Genomic DNA, 23,496 nt, shown 5'->3' on the forward strand with positions numbered 1-23,496 from the left:
GTGCGCTTTCCACTTGAAACCACCGCTCGCCGTACGCACATGCAAAGGTATGTACACACATACACACGTATACACAGACATACACACGTTCGTGCAGACAGACATACACATACGTACATACAGACCTACACGCGCACACGCATGCACGCGCATAAGGAAACGATAACAAGGGCACGGGAACAGCGGCGGGCCCGTGTCGATCCGAGCGGTCACCGACACCGAATCCCTCGGTGGCACGGGGGGGTGACACGCGTGTGGCACGGGGGTGGCACGCGTGTGGCACGGGGGGGTGAGACGCGTGTGACACGGGGGTGGCACGCGTGTGGCACGGGGGGTGACACGCATGTGGCACGGGGGGTGGCACGCGTGTGACACGGGGGTGACACGCGTGTGACACGGAGGTGGCACGTGTGTGGCACGCGTGTGGCACGGGGGGTGACACGCGTGTGGCACGGGGGGGTGAGACGCGTGTGACACGTGGGTGGCACGCGTGTGGCACGGGGGGTGACACGCATGTGGCACGGGGGGTGGCACGCGTGTGACATGGGGGTGACACGCGTGTGACACGGAGGTGGCACGTGTGTGGCACGCGTGTGGCACGGGGGGTGACACGCGTGTGGCATGTGTGTGGCACGCGTGTGGCACGGGGGGTGCGAAGGTTCGCGTGCCGTCGTTGGCACGCCGTGTCCGCGTGCGAGCGCGCGAGTTGACACGGCACGAGCATGGGGTCGGGGCTCGTACGCGACTCGCGTGAGTTCTTGTGCAATGTTTATCCTGTACGTACACGCACGTGGGTTCACTCGCACGTGGGTTCACTCGCACGTGGGTTCACTCGCACGTGGGTTCGCTCGCACGTGCAGTGGCTCGTGCGAGTGTGCGTGGGACCGTCAAGGTTTCCCCGCCCGCTCTCTAAGCCCACAGCTTGTGTTGTGTGGGGCACGTGGGTGCGAGCCAGACAGGCGTGTACGTGTGTGTGTGTCAGTTCATGAGTGTGTGTGCGTTGCTGCTGGGGAGTGGCGGTGCAGTGTTTGATTCCAGCTCAAAACCAACGCCGGCGACGTGAACCGTGGTGCCGGGCACCCACCCCCTCGTGTGCCGTCCCGGCCTTCATCGGTGCTGTTGGCTAACAACACTTGCCCCAACATTCCGTTCACGCTATACGGGGGGGGGAGCATTTTTACCTTTGTCTGTATGTTGCTGCCCTCACCTGCCCACGTCGAACTGCCCCAGCAGCTGCTCGCGACCGGCCTCGGTCTGGCTCAGCGTCCGCAGCAGCCGCACGGCGTGGAGCCGCACCTCGGCTTCGCCGGAGCGGAGCGCGCCCAGCAGCGGCACCGTCGCTTCCTCCTCGGCCGTCCTCGCCCCCTCCGTGGCGGCTCGGCACAGGCGCAGGCTCGCCAGCAGCCGTCCCACGCTGGCCTCTGCCGACGGGCCGAGATGGGGAGACGCAGCCAGGTCAAGAGCAAGCACCACCGCAAGCACCAGCTATCTGCATGGGTCTAACTCAGTCGTGTGTGTGTGTAGGGTATTGTGTGTAGGGCGTGTGTGTGTAGAGTGTGTCTGTGTAGGGTGTGTCTGTGTTGGGTGTGTGAGTAGTAGGGAGCAGTGGCACAATGGTTAGAGCACCACTCTACGAACCGAGCGACCTGTGTTCGGCCACATCCAGCATGAGTGGCGAGTGATCTGTGAACCAGTCGCGGGCCTTCCCTACCAAACCTAAACCGAGCACGTGGTGCAATGCACAAAATGCACTGGGGAGACAAAGATGGCCGGGCGTGGTGCTGCTCACCCCACCACCCTCGTGGGCCATAGGGGCCTTAATAGGTGCTCGCTAACGGCTGTGGGTGTTACTATCGGATCGATCGTAATTGGAGATATGCATGACCTCTGACACATCCGACCTGGCTGCTCGAGAGCTCGGCTCTGCATGGCTACGGTCGGAATTGACCGCCAGCGGTGGTGGCGCACTCGCTGCTCACTTGCACTGGGTTCACGGTTTGAATCCAGCGACCGCCCTGGTTATTGCTGCGGTGTGTGCACTGACCGTAATGATACCACGCGCAAGAAGATTTTGTCCGAACGAGTTTTCATACACTGGAGATTACAGCCAGGCATCGTTCCGTGTCAACCGCAGCTCACCTCTCGCTCTGTTGCTGGGTGATGGAGGGCTGTTGTTAAACAAAGCGACGTTCTATTCTTATGCAGGGATCCGACTCGAAATAAACCAATTAAGAATTGTGCAGAGAAACGGTTAAATTTCTTGCAAAATGCGTTCGGCGCCCGCGAGCCAAACATAAACTCGCATTTAATTGCACTTAACGTCTCAAACAAGCGATAAAGCATCACCCCTGTAATTGTACCGAGAGTGAAAACTCAACACAGACCGATCGGGCAACAAACACCGGGCAACAGGACCCTCGCTTTGTTCTGGATGACAAAACACAACCGCTGACGATGACGACTATTAGAGCATTGGCCGTGCACTAGGGGACGACGTGCCACTTTGTCGCGAGTTTAGTGATTTCCCCCAACATTGCAGATCGCGAGTCGTCGATTCCGGAGTCGTCGTTTGTCGGTGAGAGTCTTTGTTGTTTGGTGTTCTTCCCGTGCACGGGCCCAGAGGTCCAAAGCGTCAAGCGGTCAGCAACAAACAGCACCGTCATCACAGCATTTGTTGAGTGAGTGGGTGTGTTGTTGTGACCTGCAGTGTGGTGAGCGAGTGTGTGAGTAGGTGAGTGAGTCAGGGTAGTTTTGTGACCTGCAGTGCGGTGGTTGAACACAGTACGGAACGAGACGATAGCACAGTCAGCACGATGGCTGTGTGCGAGCGAGCGAGTTGCATTCTCGTGCGTGCGTGTGCGTGTTCCTGAGTGTGCGGCACGCGGGATGTGCGCGTGCCCGTGTACGCGCGTGCCCGTGTACGCGCGTGCGTCACGGACTCCTGCCCCACCGTCGTCCTGGCAGGCCGCTTGCAGCAGCTGCAGCAGGGCGACGCACAGCGCCGTCTCCTCCTCGCCCACACAGCACCCGCACAGGCTCCTGCACGGTGGGGAGGGGGGCAGTATGGGGTCACGCGGGGGTCACGGGGTCAAGCGGGGTTTGCGAGAGTTCAGTGGGAGGTGACCACGCAGCCAGCAAGAGTCTCTGTCCGCAATGAGACTCTTGGCTCGAGTCGAGTCTCGGTACTGCCCCCCAAGCCCCCTGGCCCCCCAAGCCCCCTGCCCCCCCCCTCTCCGTGTCTGTGCGCCCCCCGCAGACTGCTCGTGCAACTTGGCGTGCCGACATTCGAGGCGCAAAGGTGAAGTCATTCGGGCGGCAATGCTGGAGGGCAGATCACGAGAGCGCCGTGTTGCTGCACGAATGTGCGCGTGTCTTTGTCGTGTGTGTATGTAGATGTGTGTGTACGTGTGTGTGTATGTGTGTGTGCATGTGTGTGTATGTGTGTGTGTATGTGTGTGTGTATGTAGGTGTGTGTGTACGTGTGTGTATGTGTGTGTGTATGTGTGTGCATGTGTTTGTGTATGTGTGTGTGGGGAGCGATAGTGTAGCGGTTAGCGCGCTGCGCTATGAAGCTGGCGACCCGGGTTCGATTCCCGCTCACGGCCAACACCAGTGACGATTATCTGAACCGGTCCCGGGCCTCTCCTAGGTCGACTCAGCCTCAAATGAGTACCTGGTGCGGTGTGTAAACATTGCCACGAGGGAGACAAAGGCGGTCGGGCGTGGTGCTGGCCACCCACCCCCTCGTGTACCGTTCCGGCCTTCATAGGTGCTCGCTAACAGCACTTGCCCCTACAGTCTGTTAAGGCTATATGGGGGATCTTTGTCTTTATCTTTGTCTTTGTGTGTGTGTATGTAGGTGTGTTTGTGTATGTGTGTGTATTTTGTACCATCGGACACTCCACCCCCACAACTCCCAATCGGTGATGAGGCAGTTGTGGAGAGAGTGGCTCCAGTTTAACAGCAGAAGTCTCACTCCGAATCAGTCGAGCGGCAATATCTTTTCATCGGTTGCGTAACGCTGTGTGGAAGCTAGCTGGTCTGTCGCTCCGCACTAAGCTTCAGGTTTTCTCGGCCACGGTCATTCCCTCCCTTCTCTATGCTTGCGAAACGTGGACCCCCTTTATGGAGCATCTTCGCCGGTTGGAAACATTTAGGCTGGCCTGCTTACGATCCATCCTGGGTTTAACCAGGCTGGATTGTGTGAAGAGCTCACAAATCCTTGAAAGATCTGGACAAGGTCCCATCGGTGAGCTCCTCCGGCAAGCAAGGCTGCGTTGGCTGGGTCATGTAGCCCGCATGCCCAGCCACCGCATGCCGAAACAGCTTTTGTTCGGCCGGATCGAGGGGGCTAAACGGGCGCGGCACGGGCTAGAAAAGAGATGGAGTGATGTGGTACAGGAGGACGTGGAGCTGAGTGGACTTGCCGATGACTGGTACCAGCGGTGTCAAGATCGGCCTCTGTGGAGGAGGCTCGTGAAGGACGCTACTGGGCAGTTGGAGGCAGTCGCCCTCCAACAATAACGGAGGGCGGAAGAGCGACGCTCACAACAACGAGCGGAGCGCCGGGTGGCTAAAGCACAGCAGGTTGGCACAGTAGGGGGCACAGGTGGTGCATCAGCCAGTCATCTCAGTCATCTCAGTCAGTCGACCCGTGGCACCTGGGTCTGCCCCGTGACCTCCTGCCCGCGGGCGTTCAACACTTCACGTGACCTCAAGGTGCACATGGCCTGGCACAAGCGTCGTGGTGACGTCACTGCCACTTAGTGGTGAATGGCGGTTGATGTAGGTGTGTATGTATGTGTGTGTGTACGCGGGGAGATGTAACGTAGTGGTTAGCGCGCTGTGCTAGGAACCCGGAAATGTAAATTCGATTACCGCTCACGAGCAATATCAGTGACGATTATCTGAAGCCGTCCTGGAGCTCCCCTAGGTCGCCTTGGCCTTAAATGAGTACCTGGTGCGGTGTGTAAACATCAGCACTGGGGAGACAAAGGCGGTCGGGCGTGGTATTGGACACGCACCTCCTTGTGCGCCGTGCCGGCCTTCGTAGGAGCTACTCGTTAGCAGCACTTGCCCCAACAGTCTGTTGGAGACTACACGGGGGATCTTTGTGTGCGTGTACACCAGTGGCCCGCATCGTGCGGCGCTGCTGGCCACGTTGGCTCTTCCACGGGCCCGACTCCGCTGATGCCGCAATCCGGTCCCTGTGTTTCGCTTGCGCCCAGCCAACAACACCGCCGACGTACCGCGCACTCCCGCACGCGAGGCACAGCAGCAGCCGGCACGAGCCGCCTCGCTGTAACGAGCGATATCCCTCGATATACCCCTCCACCGCTTCGCCAGAGGACCCGTTTAATTCCTGTGCTTTTCCACGTTAGTGCCCACAAGCGGAGCGGTATAAAGCACAGCAGCAGCATCAGCAGTCTGAGCTCCAGGACGGACGAACCCGACCCCCCCCCCCAGCCCTTGCCCTGCCCCCGCCCTCCCGAGCCGGCGGCTCCACGCCGTGGGCGCCGCACGCAGCCACAGAAGTAGCCGCGCTAGAGCCGAGTTCACTTCCAGCCAAGGGGTTCGTGCAGCGGCTCAAGGAGGCGCGACTCACACCGGCCCTGAACGAGGGCCCCTAGCGTTCCGTCGCTGTCACCGAAACTAAATGTGTTTTATTTCACCAGGTAAGGCTCACTGAGCTATGAAGCTATTTTGCAAATCGACCTGGCCACAAATGATAGGCCAACGAAGTGACTTGTCACGTGGGAATGTGGTCGCAGGCGACGAGTTGAGACACGTGTGGAGGGGACAAGCCAGAGGACCCGGACAAAAATCCACGTGACCACGGGGAGAGAGAGGTGACGCAAACTCCAAATAAACAACATGGAACAAGTGATGTTAGCGAGCACCTATGAAGGCCGTCACGGCACACGAGGGGGTGGGTGGCCAGCACCACGGGCGGCCGCCTCTGTCTGCACCTTACTAATGTTTTCACACCGCACCAGGTAACAATTTGAGGTTGTGTCGACCTAACGCACGTCTATGACCAGTTCAGATAATTGTCACTGTTGGCCGTGAGCGGGAATTGAACTTAAATCGCCGGGTTCGTAAAGAGCTCGCTAACCGCTACACTACCGCTCCCCGACGCACGCATTTCCATACACACGTAGGAAGACGCCAACGACTCACACACACACACACCGACTCACACACACTAACTCACACACACACCGACTCACACACACTAACTCACACACACACCGACTCACACACACCATCGACTCACACACACTAACTCACACACACCGACTCACACACACTCACACACACTAACTCACACACACACCGACTCACACACACACCGACTCACACACTCTCCAACGACTCACACACACCGACTCACACACACCGACTCACACACACCATCGACTCACACACACCGACTCACACACACCAACGACTCACACACACCGACTCACACACACACCGACTCACACACACCGACTCACACACACCGACTCACACACACACACCGACTCACACACGCACACCGACTCACACACACCGACTCACACACACACACCGACTCACACACACCAACGACTCACACACACCGACTCACACACACCAACGACTCACACACACACCGACTCACACACACTCACAACACATTTGCAAGCACGCCCACGCGCGCACACGCTCGCTCAATTACGAGGTGAGGGTAAACGAGGTGCTCGAATCACGAAAGGGGGGGGGGCGCTGTTGTTGTTGTTGTGTAGTGGGGCACGGCAATGAGCTTCCATCGTCTTCGTCCTCCTTCGCCGCCGTTATCTCTCAGAGGCACGAGCACGCTCCCTCCCTCCTCCTCCCTCCTCCTCCCTCCCTCCTCCTCCCTCGCTCCCTCCTCCTCCCTCGTCGCTCGCTCCCTCCTCCCTCCTCGCTCCCTCCTCGCTCCCTCCCTCCCTCCTCCTTCCCTCCTTCCTCGCTCCCTCCTCGCTCGCTCCCTCCCTCCCTCCTCCCTCCCTCCTTCCTCGCTCCTTCCTCGCTCGCTCGCTCCCTCCCTCCTCGCTACCTCATCGCTCCCTCCGTCCTCGCTCCCCGCACCACAAGACACCCACAGAGGGACGCGCGCGCGAGCTCACGGACACGCAGAGCCCCTTCCGTCGCCCTGCAAGGAGAGACCCGCGGACTTCCACAGCCGTGCACAGAACCCCAAACGTGCAAATCTCTCTCGAGCTGCACCAGCACAAGCCTCCCGTAAATCACGTGACTCTCTGTGCGGCCACCCGGCAACCCCGCCACTCTCCCCCACCGCCCGCCGTGAAGGCGCACGCCGCCGTTCCCACGTGCAGCAGCAGCAGCAGCAAAGTCGAAGCCCTGACGCAGCCTCTCCCTCCCCATCATCTCTCCTGAGCAGTCTGCTCCCGTTTCTCCGCTCCTTTCCCATCCGCTGCTTCCGTCATTCTCCACGTTTGGGAGAGAGAAGTAAAAAAAACCCTCCCCGTGCCGTCGCGCGTGGCTGCCTCGTTAATTGCGACCGGAGCCGCCCAAATAAAAACCTCGAAGCCTCGGTGATCCGCCAGCCCCCGGCTCGGGGTTAAACAGAAGCCATCTGTGAGGGAAGCGACGCCGCTGTTATTGCGTGAATACCGCGGCTGAGTTAGCGCGTCCAATCAAGGCAGTAATCAGGCATCGCTAATTGAGCTGCAAATCTCCGCGCCTGTAATTAGGAAGCCCCCCCCGCCTGCCCCTCGCTACGGGCGAGGCGAGCGGGAGGTCTCCGTGAGGAATGCTCACCCCTTACTCACTCCACCCACACCACTCACTCCTCCCACACCATTCACTCACTCTTCCACACCACTCACTCACTCCACCCACACCACTCACTCACTCACTCCACCCACACCACTCACTCCACCCACACCACTCACTCCTCCCACACCACTCACCCACTCACTCACTCTTCCACCCCACTCACTCACTCCACCCACACCACTCACTCACTCCACCCACACCACTCACTCCTCCCACACCACTCACTCACTCACTCTTCCACACCACTCACTCACTCCACCCACACCACTCACTCCACCCACACCACTCACTCATTCCTCCCACACCACTCACTCCACCCACACCACTAACTCACTCCACCCACCCCACTCACTCACTCCTCCCACACCACTCACTCACTCACTCCACCCACACCACTCACTCACTCCTCCCACACCACTCACTCACTCCTCCCACACCACTCACTCACTCAGTCCACCCACACCACTCACTCCTCCCACACCACTCACTCCTCCCACACCACTCACTCACTCACTCCTCCCACACCACTCACTCCACCCACACCACTCACTCACTCACTCCTCCCACATCACTCACTCCTCCCACACCACTCACTCCTCCTCCCACACCACTCACTCACTCCTCCCACACCACTCACTCCTCCTCCCACACCACTCACTCCTCCTCCCACACCACTCATTCACTCCTCCCACACCACTCACTCCTCCCACACCACTCACTCACTCACTCCACCCACATCACTCACTCCTCCCACACCATTCACTCCTCCTCCCACACCACTCACTCCTCCTCCCACACCACTCACTCCTCCTCCCACACCACTCACTCCTCCCACACCACTCACTCCTCCTCCCACACCACTCACTCCTCCTTATCACTCACTCCTCCCACACCACTCACTCCTCCTCCCAAACCACTCACTCACTCCTCCCACACCACTCACTCACTCCACCCACACCACTCACTCACTCCTCCCACACCACTCACTCACTCACTCCTCCCACACCACTCACTCCTCCTCCCACACCACTCACTCCTCCTCCCACACCACTCATTCACTCCTCCCACACCACTCACTCCTCCCACACCACTCACTCACTCCACCCACATCACTCACTCCTCCCACACCACTCACTCCTCCTCCCACACCACTCACTCCTCCTCCCACACCACTCACTCCTCCTCCCACACCACTCACTCCTCCCACACCACTCACTCCTCCTCCCACACCACTCACTCCTCCTCCCACACCACTCACTCACTCCACCCACACCACTCACTCACTCCTCCCACACCACTCACTCACTCCTCCCACACCACTCACTCACTCCTCCCACACCACTCACTCACTCACTCACTCCACCCACACCACTCACTCCTCCCACACCACTCACTCCTCCCACACCACTCACTCACTCACTCCTCCCACACCACTCACTCCACCCACACCACTCACTCACTCACTCCTCCTTATCACTCACTCCACCCACACCACTCACTCCTCCTCCCAAACCACTCACTCCTCCTCCCACACCACTCACTCACTCCACCCTCACCACTCACTCACTCCACCCACACCACTCACTCCACCCTCACCACTCACTCCTCCTCCCACACCACTCACTCCTCCTCCCACACCACTCACTCACTCCTCCCACACCACTCACTCACTCCTCCCACACCACTCACTCACTCCTCCCACACCACTCACTCCTCCCACACCACTCACTCCTCCTCCCACACCACTCACTCCACCCACACCACTCACTCACTCCTCCCACACCACTCACTCCACCCACACCACTCACTCACTCACTCCTCCCACACCACTCACTCACTCCTCCCACACCACTCACTCACTCCTCCCACACCACTCACTCACTCCTCCCACACCACTCACTCCTCCTCCCACACCACTCACTCACTGCTCCCCCACCACCCCCCCGATATCGCTCCCCCAGCGCGCACGCCACTAAATCTGCAGCCGCTCAATCTGCGCGTGGCGGAGCGCGGCTGCTCGTGGCGCGATAATTTCCGCGGTGTTTTTCGCGTTGGCGCCGTCTCCGACTCACGGGGACGTAACTCTCCTCGAACTTCTGTCTGCGCTCGCCGGAGAACAAAGATCCCCCGCGTAGCCTTCAACAGGCTGCCCGGGGTTAGCGAGCACCAACGAAGGTCGGCACAGGTGCACGAGGGGGTGGGTGGGTGGCTAACACCACGCCCGCCCGCCTTTGTCTCCCGAGGGAATATTCATTGTTCGTCGTGAACGGGAATTCAACTCGGGTCACCGGGTTCATAGCGCAGCGCACCAACCACAACAATGCCGGGACCCACAAGCGGCGTCTAAATGTGACCGCATCTCGAGACGGAATCACTCGGTGCCTTCGCTCGAAGCGACGCAGGCGGCCGCAGTCACAGCCAGAGAAGCGGAGGGGAATGTCGAGAGCCTGGACGGTCGAGTGGTCGTGAGATCTACACCCGGGTGGTCGTGAGATCTACACCCGGGTGTCGTGAGATCTACACCCGGGTGGTCGTGAGATCTACACCCGGGGGTCGTGAGATCTACACCCGGGTGGTCGTGAGATCTACACCCGGGTGGCGTGAGATCTACACCCGGTGGTCGTGAGATCTACACCCGGGTGGTCGTGAGATCTACACCCGGGGGTCGTGAGATCTACACCCGGGTGGTCGTGAGATCTACACCCGGTGGTCGTGAGATCTACACCCGGGTGTCGTGAGATCTACACCCGGTGGTCGTGAGATCTACACCCGGGTGGTCGTGAGATCTACACCCGGGGGTCGTGAGATCTACACCCGGGTGTCGTGAGATCTACACCCGGGTGTCGTGAGATCTACACCCGGGTGGTCGTGAGATCTACACCCGGGTGTCGTGAGATCTACACCCGGGTGTCGTGAGATCTACACCCGGGTGTCGTGAGATCTACACCCGGGTGTCGTGAGATCTACACCCGGGGGTCGTGAGATCTACACCCGGTGGTCGTGAGATCTACACCCGGGTGTCGTGAGATCTACACCCGGGTGTCGTGAGATCTACACCCGGGTGGTCGTGAGATCTACACCCGGGTGTCGTGAGATCTACACCCGGGTGTCGTGAGATCTACACCCGGGTGTCGTGAGATCTACACCCGGGTGGTCGTGAGATCTACACCCGGGTGTCGTGAGATCTACACCCGGGTGGTCGTGAGATCTACACCCGGGTGTCGTGAGATCTACACCCGGGTGTCGTGAGATCTACACCCGGGTGTCGTGAGATCTACACCCGGGTGTCGTGAGATCTACACCCGGGGGTCGTGAGATCTACACCCGGTGGTCGTGAGATCTACACCCGGGTGTCGTGAGATCTACACCCGGGTGTCGTGAGATCTACACCCGGGTGTCGTGAGATCTACACCCGGGTGGTCGTGAGATCTACACCCGGTGGTCGTGAGATCTACACCCAGGTGTCGTGAGATCTACACCCGGGTGGTCGTGAGATCTACACCCGGGGGTCTTGAGATCTACACCCGGGTGTCGTGAGATCTACACCCGGGTGGTCGTGAGATCTACACCCGGGTGGTCGTGAGATCTACACCCGGGTGTCGTGAGATCTACACCCGGGTGTCGTGAGATCTACACCCGGGTGTCGTGAGATCTACACCCAGGTGTCGTGAGATCTACACCCGAGTGTCGTGAGATCTACACCCGGGTGGTCGTGAGATCTACACCCGGGTGTCGTGAGATCTACACCCGGTGGTCGTGAGATCTACACCCGGGTGGTCGTGAGATCTACACCCGGGTGGTCGTGAGATCTACACCCGGGTGTCGTGAGATCTACACCCGGGTGGTCGTGAGATCTACACCCGGGTGGTCGTGAGATCTACACCCGGGTGTCGTGAGATCTACACCCGGGTGTCGTGAGATCTACACCCGGGTGTCGTGAGATCTACACCCAGGTGTCGTGAGATCTACACCCGAGTGTCGTGAGATCTACACCCGGGTGGTCGTGAGATCTACACCCGGGTGTCGTGAGATCTACACCCGGTGGTCGTGAGATCTACACCCGGGTGGTCGTGAGATCTACACCCGGGTGGTCGTGAGATCTACACCCGGGTGGTCGTGAGATCTACACCCGGGGGTCGTGAGATCTACACCCGGTGGTCGTGAGATCTACACCCGGTGGTCGTGAGATCTACACCCGGGTGGCGTGAGATCTACACCCGGTGGTCGTGAGATCTGTAATTATCGGGGGGCAGCAGCAGAAGAGACATCGAATTGAACCGTAGTTTGCTGAGGATCTCCACAAAACGCCTTGGCGGCTGGAGTGGAGAATGCGTGGAGAGGAGTAGAGTGAGATGAGAGGGGAGAGGTAGTAGAGTGCGTGGAGGGGAGTGGAGTGAGATGAGAGGGGAGAGGTAGGAGAGCGCGTGGAGGGGAGTGGAGTGAGATGAGAGGGGAGAGGTAGGAGAGTGCGTGGAGTGGAGTGAGATGAGAGGGGAGAGGTAGGATAGTGCGTGGAGTGGAGTGAGATGAGAGGGGAGAGGTAGGAGAGCGCGTGGAGGGGAGTAGAGTGAGATGAGAGGGGAGAGGTAGGATAGTGCGTGGAGGGGAGTAGAGTGAGATGAGAGGGGAGCGGTGGGAGAGTGAGTGGAGGGGCGGATGTTGTCATCGACTCAGGACAAGATTTATAGGCTGGGACTCATCGCAGGAGGGAATCCAGGAATCATCGTCAAGTGCTGTTCCACTGCTTAAAAAACAACCCCCCCCCCCCCCGTGTAGCCTCAAAAGACTGTTGGGGCAAGTGCTGTTAGCGACCACCTACGAAGGCCGGCATGGCACACGAGGGGGTGGGTTGCTAGCACCACACCCGGCCATCTTTGTCTCTCTAGTGGCGATAGTTACACGTCGCACCAGGTTCTCATTTGAGGCTGAGACGACCAAGGGAAGGCCCACGACCGGCTCAGATAAAATAATCGCTACTGGTGTTGGGCCGTGAGCAGGAATCGAATTTGTGTCGCCGGGTTCGAAGCACAGCGCGCTAACCGCTGGGCCAACAGCGCAGTGGAGCAGAACAATAATAAGACGTAAACAAAAATCCATCAAAAAATAAAATATAAAAATTGCATCATAATAATATTGGAGGATGTATTGGTATAGCGAGTTGCATGGACTCCCAGAGCAATGGGAGTCCATGCACTCCCCAAACGCGCGGGGCCGCAGCGCGACAAACAGCGCGGCCGCGAGGGCAGCGCCTCTCACAAGGAGCGCGAGGCCTCGCGGCGTTCACGCGAACAATGAATCCGCGACTGGGCGACATCGCCGCGACACGCGAGGCGACGGCGTCAACGGCTACGGAGAGACATCTCGCTCGTTACCTCCTCGTGCAGCACCGAGGCGTGATAGAGAGGACGAGAGAGAGAGACGCAGAGAACGAAGAAGGGAAATCACGCGTGGATTCTCTCCTCCGTAGCCCTTCCTAAGCCGCCGGGCAGTGGTGGCCACGCTGCACGTAGCTGCTGCCCAAGATCCAGCACTCTGTGTGTGGGGGAGACAGCAGAGAGGGTTGGTGGGTCGCCGCACCAATGTTGGGAAAACTCCCTTCCCGGATGAGTCGAGGCAGTGCCATCACACAGCCGAGCTCGCCAGAGATGGCGGCACAGTAACATGTGGACTAATCGCCATCTTGATTTAAAGCTTTCGTGACTGCAGGGATTCATATTCTTGGTTCTTTCGGTAAAGTCACGTAGAAGGGAAACAATAAAATAATAAAAATATGAAACAATAATATTCTCACGACGTTTCGACTGCAACACAAGGAATCATCATCAGGTGTGAAAACCACAACAATATATATTTTTTAAAGTGGCGGTTTTTTTTTTCTAACGTTAGCACCACGGAGAGCGGTGGCAGTTAACGTTAGCACCACGGAGAGTGATTTGGCAGTTAACGTTAGCACCACGGAGAGTGATTTGGCAGTTAACTGCTAACGTTAACTGCCAAATCGCTCTCCGTGGTGCTAACATAAGAAAAAAAACGCCACTTTTTTCAAATGTTCTTGTTGTGGTTTTCACACCTGATGATGATTGCTTGCGTTGCAGTCGAAACGTGAGAATTGTATTGTTTAATATTTTTATTATATTATTGTTTCCCTTCTACATGATTTTACCGAAATAACCAAGAATATAATCGCCATATGTTTCCATCTGTCCGGGGATGGAGCGTGGGTTCTCTCCGGACGCTCCGATTTCATCCACCCGTGCATGGACGACTCATTTCATTGGTGGACAACTATCTTAAATAGCATCCACCCAATGCAGCAGGAGCATCCTAAAAATGAGCCCTTGTACTCAGTGTGGCTGTCCTGCACGGCTAAATAAGAAATGATTATTAAGTTACGGTAATGATTGTTGATTAACACTGCCCCCCAGTGAATATACTCAGTGCAACGCTGCCGCGATAGGTGCGAGCCAGAGACATGAACGGGCTCGCATGGGCAGGGTCGTACACCATCGTGGGGGGGGGGGGGGGTACAGAGAGCCCTGGGAAAATCACCCCCCGTGTGCCCCCCCGACTCCTTCAAACTAAACCGGAAGTATGACATCTGACACCGCGACGTCGAAGCGCGCCCCCCCCCCCCAAAGTGCGGGGCCCCGGGCGGTCTCCCCGATTCGCCCGTACCCGAGGCAAGGCTCTCGCCACGGGGACGGGAGATGATCGGCATGGTCACAAAGACAGAGGTGGAGAAAATAATATAAATAAATAAGCAGCGCCTAAATAAATAAGATCCAAAATAAATAAATAACTAGCCCGGCTCCCGTAAATAGACACATAAATTCAACCCGGCCGGATTTTAATGTATTGCAGGGTTGCAATTTACACGGTCATACATAAAATCATTCATATCGGTGGATATTCGTGTTAATAGCGTACGTGCGTGTGTGGAAGTGTGTGTGCGTGCAACTGTGTGTGTGCGTGTGTGAATGTGTGTGTGTATTGGTGTGTATGCAACTGTGTGCGTGTGTTTGTGTGTGTGTTTGTGTGTGCGTATTTGTGCGTGTATGTGCATGCGTGGGTGTGTGCTTGTTTATGTGTGCATGCGTGTGTGTGTGCGTATGTGCATGTGTGAGTACGTGTATGTGTTCGTGTGTGCGTGCGTATGAGTGCGTGTGTGTAAATGCGTGTGTGCATGCGTGTGTGTGTGCGTGTGTGTGCGTGTTTGTATGTGTGTGCATGCGTGTGTGTGTGCGTGTTTGCGTGCGCGTGTGTATATGTGTGCGTCAGGTCTTCTCGGCCACAATCATTCCATCCCTTGTCTATGCTTGCGAAACGTGGCCCCCCTAATGGCGGTTAGAAACATTTAGGCTGGCCTGCCTATGATCCATCCTGGCTTTAACCAGGCTGGATTGTGTGAGGAGCTCACAAATCTATGAAAGATCTGGACAAAGTCCTATCGGTGAGCTCCTCAACGCAGGCAAGGCTGCGTTGGCTGGGTCATGTAGCCCGCATACCTAGCCACCGCATGCCTAAACAGCTTTTGTTCGGCCGGATCGAGGGGGCTAACGGGCGCACTACGGGCTAGAGAAGAGATGGAGTGAAGTGGTACAGGAGGATGTGGAGCTGAGTGGACTTGCAGTGTCAAGATCGGCCTCTGTGGAGGAGGCTCGTGATGGACGCGATCGGGCAGTTGGAGGCAGTCGCCCTCCAACAACAACGGAGGGTGGAGGAGCGACGCTCACAACAACGAGCGGAGCGCCGGGTGGCTAAAGCACAGCAAGTTGGCACAGTAGGGGGCACCGGTGATGCATCGGCCAGCCGTCTCAGTCGACCCGTGTCACTTGGGTCTGCCCCGTGACCTCCTGCCAGCGGGCGTTCGACACTTCACGTGGCCTCAACGTGCACATAGCCTGGCACAAGCGTCGTGGTGACGTCGCCGCCACTGAGTGGCGAATGGCGCTTGTTGTTGTGTGTACGTGGGTGTGCGTGTTTGTGTGTGCGTGAAGCTGTTTGCTTACAGCCCACCCCCCCACCAAGCCGCCGTCGCTGGGGGTGAGCGCGGCGCGAGGCTCACGCCGACGGCGAGCGCCACTGAGTGCGATGCTTCTTAATAGAGCGACGTGAATCAGCAGACACGAAGCTCGCTTCGCGACCTTCACGAACAAATCCGTCTCTCCATGTCAATAAATAAATAAACATCCCCCACACGTGCCATCAGCAACCGCACAGCCTCCTGGGAGCGCGTAAATTTCAACAGCGTCGGCTCAACGCGAGCAAAAACCTCTGGGCCCATTTCGACATTCAGTGTCTCATCAGCAGTCGGGCTCGCTTGAAGCAACGCTTGCCGAACGGCCGGGTGCAATAGGCGAATGCCCCCCTCTCTGTGAGCCACGGATCTTAGCTCCACACGGGGCTCTATCTTACACGACGCAAGGTAATAATTAGCGTCGCTGTGGGGAATACAAACACGAACAGAAACGTCAACATTTGTAATATTATTTTACGCATCCCATCAGCCACACGGCGTTCTTCTTATACGCAGATGCGCATGTGTGTGCGTCTCTTTGTTACTCGTGTGTGTGTATGTGCGCTGAGTGTGTGCGTGGGGAACGGTGGTGCAGTGGTTAGCACACTGCGCTTCGAACCCGGCAACCCAAGGCCGATTTCTGTTCACAGCCAACGTTGGTGACACATGTGGACCCGTTCTGGCCCTCCCACAGGTCAACTCTACCTCAAATGAGTACCGAGTACGATGTCTAAACCTCAGCACTGGGGAGACAAAGGCGACCGGGCGTCGTGGTGGCCACCCACTTCCTCGTGCCCCGTCTTCATACGCGCTCGCGCACAGCACTTGCCCCAACGGTTTGTTCAGGGTATACGAGGGGTTCTTTGTGTCAGTGAGCGCGTGTGTACCACTCACCGAAGCAGAGTGGCATTTCCAGTGATGATCTCAAACCCTTCTTCTATCCGGAACAGAGCTCTGGTGGTGGCTGCTCACACACACAGACACACACACACACAAGATAAACAACAGCCATACAGCCTTACACACAGACTGCAGGGGCAAGTGCTCTTAACGAACAGCTATTAAAGCCGTCACGGCGCATTGGGGGGAGTGATATTAGCAGTCGCTGGTAATCAAAATCCGGACACACACACACTCGCGTACAGGCACACACACCAGACAAAGATCCCTCGTGTAGAGCTTAAAACACCGTTGAAGCAGATGATGTAAGCGAGCACCTATTTAGGGTGGGTGGCCGACACCACGCCCGGCCGTTTTTTTTAAATATCTGATTCGTCCTAGAGAAGGCCTTGGACCGGTTAAAATATTTGTGAGCAGGAATTCAAACTGGGTCAGCGGATTCGTAGCGCAATGCGCTACCAGCCGTGCCTCCGCTCCCCCACTACAATCGCCCACGTGCCCCCACGTCACGTGCACCCACGTGCCCCCACGATCCCCCACGTGCCCCCACGTGCACCTACGTGCGCCCACGTGCTCCCACGTGCACCCACGTGGCCCCACGTGTACCCACGTGCCCCCAAGTGCACCCACGTGGTGGTGATGTCACCACGGCGCTTGTGCCAGGCTTGCTGCGCTTTGAGGCCACGTGAACTGTGTAAGGCTCGATAGCAGGAGGTCAGGGGACAGACCGAGGTGTCGTGGGTTGACTGAGATGACTGGCAGATGCACTGCCCGTGCTCCCCACTGTGTCAAATTGCTGCGTTTTAGCTGCCTGGCATTCCGCTCGTTGTTGTGAGCGTCTCTCCTCTGCCCTCCGCTGTTGTTGGAGGGCGACTGCCTCCAACTGCCCAGCAGAAGCAGCGTCCTTCACGAGCCTCCTCCGCAGAGGCCGATCTTGAGCCTCTGCTGGAGATATTCATAACGAATTCCGGAGATATTCAGAACGAATTCCGGAGATATTCAGAGCGAATTCCGGAGATATTCAGAACGAATTCTGGAGATATTCAGAGCGAATGAAAGGGGGTTGGGGGGGGCGTCAGCTTGACGCGTGGTAATGACCCCCCCACCCTTCCCGCCTCCCGTGTAGCGATGGTTGCCGTGGAGACGTGACGGGCCATGTCAGGAAGCTAATTACTGCGAGGCGCGAGAGAAAATGTCATCAATTAACGCTTGGGCGAGCAGAAACGGAGCCCGAATCGGCGCGCGAAGCCTCCGCGAGTGTCGCCGCTCTCTCCTCGCTCCCACGGGCTCGTCTCCGCTCAGAGTCCCGCGAAGCTCCGCAAAACTCTCCACCCGCGTGCCAAGAGCAGGCCGCGAGACAGGCCGACACACACTGACACAGGGCTATCACCGATGCACTTCATGGTAAGAATGCACCGCACGTGCACATCAGGAGACGGAGGAGCACGTGGTGAGCGGTGGGACTCGTGGGCAGGGTGGAGGGGGGCATTGGAGTGGCACTCAGAGGCGGGCGACTTAAATCCACACGCTGCTGGTGATGGTGATACGATGGTGGTGATGAGACAGTGGTGGTGGTGATGGCAATGATGATACTCGTAGCCATCACTTAACATCGAATCCTGTTGCTTTTGCTCCGCGGTTGTTTTTGCCCCGATTCCTTTTTCGCTTGAGGATTTCTCGGCTGGTCGCACACCACGACGCTTGACCTCACGGCGGCAGTGCCACAGCCACACAGGGGGACACGTGGCCGGCTGGGGCCGACATGCGGGCTGGGGGGTGCCCAGGCCGAGGAGGGGGGCCGAGGGAGGGGAGCCAGGCCACGCGACCGTGCTCGGACTCTTGGGAAGGCCGGCGAGCGGTGCATTGAACGTCGTTAGAGGGTTAATATTCGGTCACTCAGCCCCCCCCCCCACACGGCACAGACAACCAAGCCCAGACGCAGCCACACCCACGCGTGCCCACCCCACTCCCCTGACTGATATAATCAGAGATTTCACCTTCAGGGAGCGCGCGTGTCACGGTGACACGCGCGCAGACGTGCCGCGCGCGCGTGCCGCCTTCATTCACGCACATGCATACATGCATAACAAAGGCAAATATCTCCCGCGTAGCATTAGCAGAATGTTGGGGCAAGTGCTGTGAGCGAGTAGGAGCAGCATATATGACTATGAAGGCGGCACTCTTGGCACACGAGGGGGTGGAGGTGGCCAGCACCACTCCCGCCACGATGACGACACGCGGATGCACACGTGACACGGGCCCGCCGGCCGCGCTACGAACCCGGCCACCCGAGTTGGAGTCCCGGCCACGGCTAACATCAGCGGCGAGCGATATCAGCACCGGTCGAGTCCCCCGCCCGCTCGACCGCCAACAACCCACACTGACCAGCGTGGTGAAGTCTGGAGAGGCCTCAATCCATTGATGAATTCCGAATGGCTGGAATGTATAGGCACATGCATGAGCGCCAGAGTGGTGGTGGCAGCACAGCTGTGGCACCCGCGAATCGCAGCGAGAAGGGCACTAGGTTCGATTCCCGACTCGGGCGCCTTTCTGTGTGGAGTTTGTATGCTTTCCTCCTGCTCTGCAGGGTGTGAGTGAGTAGAGTTTGTATGTTCTCCTGTTCTGCAGGATGTGAGTGAGTGGAGTTTGTGTGTTCTCCTGTTCTGCAGGATGTGAGTGAGTGGAGTTTTATGTTCTCCTATTCTGCAGGATGTGAGTGAGTGGAGTTTTATGTTCTCCTATTCTGCAGGATGTGAGTGAGTGGAGTTTGTGTGTTCTCCTGTTCTGCAGGATGTGAGTGAGTGGAGTTTGTGTGTTCTCCTGCTCTGCAGGATGTGAGTGAGTGGAGTTTTATGTTCTCCTATTCTGCAGGATGTGAGTGAGTGGAGTTTTATGTTCTCCTGTTCTGCAGGATGTGAGTGAGTGGAGTTTTATGTTCTCCTGCTCTGCAGGATGTGAGTGAGTGGTGTTTGTGTGTTCTCCTCCTGTTCTGCAGGATGTGAGTGAGTGGAGTTTGTATGTTCTCCCGTTCTGCAGGATATGAGTGAGTGGAGTTTGTATGTTCTCCCGTTCTGCAGGATGTGAGTGAGTGGAGTTTGTATGTTCTCCTGCTCTGCAGGATGTGAGTGAATTGAGTTTGTGTGTTCTCCTGTTCTGCAGGATGTGAGTGAGTGGAGTTTGTATGTTCTCTTCCTGTTCTGCAGGATGTGAGTGAGTAGAGTTTGTGTGTTCTCCTCCTGTTATGCAGGATGTGAGTGAGTGGAGTTTGTATGTTATCCTGTTCTGCAGGATGTGAGTGAGTGGAGTTTGTGTGTTCTCCTGTTCTGCAGGATGTGAGTGAGTGGAGTTTGTATGTCCTCCTGTTATGCAGGATGTGAGTGAGTAGAGTTTGTATGTTCTGCTGTTCTGCAGTATGTGAGTGAGTGGAGTTTGTATGCCCTCCTGCTCTGCAGGACGTGAGTGAGTGGAGTTTGTATGTTCTCCCGTTCTGCAGGATATGAGTGAGTGGAGTTTGTGTGTTCTCCCGTTCTGCAGAATGTGAGTGAGTGGAGTTTGTATGTTCCCCTGTTCTGCAGGATGTGAGTGAGTGGAGTTTGTTTGTTCTCCTGTTCTGCAGGATGTGAGTGAGTGGAGTTTGTGTGTGCTCCTGTTCTGCAGGATGTGAGTGAGTGGAGTTTGTATGTTCTCCCGTTCTGCAGGATATGAGTGAGTGGAGTTTGTATGTCCTCCTGCTCTGCAGGATGTGAGTGAGTGGAGTTTGTGTGTTCTCCTCCTGTTCTGCAGGATGTGAGTGAGTAGAGTTTGTGTGTTCTCCTCCTGTTCTGCAGGGTGTGAGTGAGTGGAGTTTGTGTGTTCTCCTCCTGTTCTGCAGGATGTGAGTGAGTGGAGTTTGTGTGTTCTCCTGTTCTGCAGGATGTGAGTGAGTGGAGTTTGTGTGTTCTCCTCCTGTTCTGCAGAATGTGAGTGAGTGGAGTTTGTATGTTCTCCTGTTCTGCAGGATGTGAGTGAGTGGAGTTTGTGTGTTCTCCTGCTCTGCAGGAATTGAGTGAGTGGAGTTTGTATGTTCTCCTGTTCTGCAGGATGTGAGTGAGTGGAGTTTGTGTGTTCTCCTCCTGTTCTGCAGGATGTGAGTGAGTGGAGTTTGTAAGTTCTCCTGCTCTGCATGGGTTTCCTCCGGATTCTCCAATTGTCCTCTTCCCATAGCCGCACAATGCACACACTGTAACTGGTTTTCGCCGAGCTATATCCGAACGCCCCAACAATGACCGACAAAGTACTACATTTGGGATCACACTAAGTAGCAGCAGCAGCAGCATTCCTGGCTCTCCTCTGACTGTGAAAACATTGCAGGTGCCCTCCTAAAAAAAATCAGTCTTGAGACTCGATGAGGCCTTTCTGGGTAAACAACTGCAACATGAAACTAAGTAAGGATGATAATAATAATAATAATAGACAATAGTAATAAGTCAAAACATTCACAACGAACTCTACGGGGTGGTGCTGGGAGTGGCAGTGATGCCGCATGGGGGCGGGCGTCACTTGGCACATGGGGCTGACGAGAAGGGGGGGGGGTCAAGTGACGGACGCCGTGTTCAATTATTTATAAAGTCTCGATCGTTGGTGAAATGTTTATCTTCGCCGTAATTAAGGAGCCAATAAAATATATATTTTTGAATTGATAAAGGTTAATTTATTTTGGGTTCAAAGGTGAAGCTCGTAATTAATTATCATTAGGAGTTTGATTTATTTTTAGCAGGCGGGTTATTTTTTTTTTAATATCTGTTTAATTGGAAATTCTGAAGACGCGAGCGGGGTGGATGGCAGCCGTTCCCTACACTCACCATCACTCGCCATCACCACACACCATGACTGTGCACCATCACCACACATCATCACACCACACCATCACTCGCCATCACCACACACCATCACTGTGCACCATCACTCACCATCACCACACACCATCCCTCACCATCACCACACCATCGCTCCACCCCGACACTCATCATCACCACACCCCATCACCGTACACCATCATTCACCATCACCGCAACCATCACCGCACACCATCCCCGCACACTATCACACACGATCACCGCACACCATCACTCACCATCACCGTACACCAACATACACCATCACCCAACATCACACACCATTACACACCATCGCACGTCAGCACACGCCAGTACACGCCAGCTCTCCCCGGTGGCGTGTGACATAAAGCGAATATTCAATAACGCGTCAAACTGCTGCGCCTCGCAAGAAATCTGTCGAGCGTCGGTGGTTTGAGAATTAATTTCATTTCGCGCGTCTCACACCGGCAGCGCGAGCTTTGATTGTTCCCCGCCCCCCCCCCCCCCCCCCCATTTTTGTCTTTGTTGTTGTCAGATAACGCTCCACCGTGATGAAAACCATCGACGGACCCGGCAGACACCACAGTTGCCCACCCCGCTCCTCGCCCAGCCTCGTCCCTGACCCTTGACCTCTCGCGTCTCGGACAAACCTCGACGATTCATCATCGCGCCCGCAGATCGATGGCCTCGTCCCTAGCGCCGCCGCGAACGCGCGGTCCACCGAGACGCTCGCTGTCTCTCACGCACACGTAAAGGTCCCCCGTGTAGCCTGAACACACTGTTGGGGAAAGTGCTGTTAGCGAGCACCTATTATCTCCCCAGTGGCGATGTCTACACACCGCACCAGGTACTAATTTGAGGCCGAGTTGACCTAGGGGAGGCCCAGGATCGGTTCAAATATCGGCCAGTGTTATTAGTCGTGAGCGGGAATCGGGGGGGCCGGGTTCGTAGCGCGGCGCGCTAACCACTGCGCCACCGCTCTCCACACACGCGCGCCCCCCGGGCGGGGTTTATGAATCTCGAGGGCGACGATGACGAAGGCCGCCACCACCAGCGGGGCCGCTTGGCTTTTCTTATCACTCCATTATCCCGACATCGATTTTCATATTTCGTAACATCAAGACGTAACGCCGCCCTCAAATCGATGGCTGTTTACTGCTGGCGGAGGAAGAGAAGGAGGAGAGGCAGGAGGAGGAGGAGACATAACCCCATCCACAGTGCCCGCGGTGCCAAAACCAAAACAAACAAACGGGAAGCAGCGAGTGGTGCCGAGCGCGCGTGGCTCGCAGCGCGCGTGGCTCGTCTCGTCGGGGTCCCAGCGAGCACCAGGGAGCAGCTCGCCCCTGTCTGTCTCTATCTCACTTCTCTCTTCCCTCCTCGCACACTAATCCTCGATGTGCACGCTCCGCTCACGCACTTCGCGTGTCTCGATGAATCTCAAACTCAGCCTCCAAGCTGGGAGGGAGGGCCGGCGTGGGGTTTACTCCGGGTTCTACCTGTGACTAAAACACACACAATGGCATTTGCCGGCTCAAATTTGCAAAGATTTAAGAAATAACCCACTAACCACTCACGTGGCAATGACCTCCCCCTCAACCCACCACTTCTTATTCTTGGTTCTTTCGGTATAGTCACGTAGAAGGGAAACAATACAATAGTAAAAATATAAAACAATAAATATTTTTATTTTTATTATTTTATTGTTTCCCTTCTACGTAGAAGGGAAACAATACAATAATAAAAATATAAAACAATTTTTATTTTTATTATTTTATTGTTTCCCTTCTACGTGACTTTACCGAAAGAACCAAGAATATGAATCCCTGCAGTCACGAAAGCTTTAAATCAAAATTCCACCGCTTCTTCTTCTTCTCCTCCTTGTTTGTCCCACTCACGTGAGGTCCGCTGTCCCTGTCA

General features: G+C 56.6%; 1 protein-coding gene across 5 annotated transcripts in view; it reads right to left on the bottom strand.

Moving 5' to 3' along the window:
• The window catches only part of TTC12 (tetratricopeptide repeat domain 12), a 237,655-nt gene that overhangs the window by 159,060 nt on the left and 55,099 nt on the right, over positions 1-23,496 (bottom strand). For all 5 annotated transcript variants that reach the window (XM_076071329.1, XM_076071331.1, XM_076071332.1 and 2 more), the window contains exons 11-13: positions 16,718-16,787; positions 2,951-3,039; positions 1,208-1,421 (exon numbers count right to left, since the gene is read on the bottom strand). In XM_076071329.1, coding sequence (XP_075927444.1) covers positions 1,208-1,421; positions 2,951-3,039; positions 16,718-16,787 — 373 coding nt within the window. The remainder of the gene's footprint in view (positions 1-1,207; positions 1,422-2,950; positions 3,040-16,717; positions 16,788-23,496) is intronic.

The sequence above is a fragment of the Petromyzon marinus genome, chromosome 32 (genome assembly GCF_048934315.1).
Source record: "Petromyzon marinus isolate PM22_M1 ecotype Great Lakes invasive population chromosome 32, UKy_Petmar_22M1.pri1.0, whole genome shotgun sequence".
In the NCBI taxonomy this organism is placed as follows: Eukaryota; Metazoa; Chordata; class Hyperoartia; order Petromyzontiformes; family Petromyzontidae; genus Petromyzon; species Petromyzon marinus.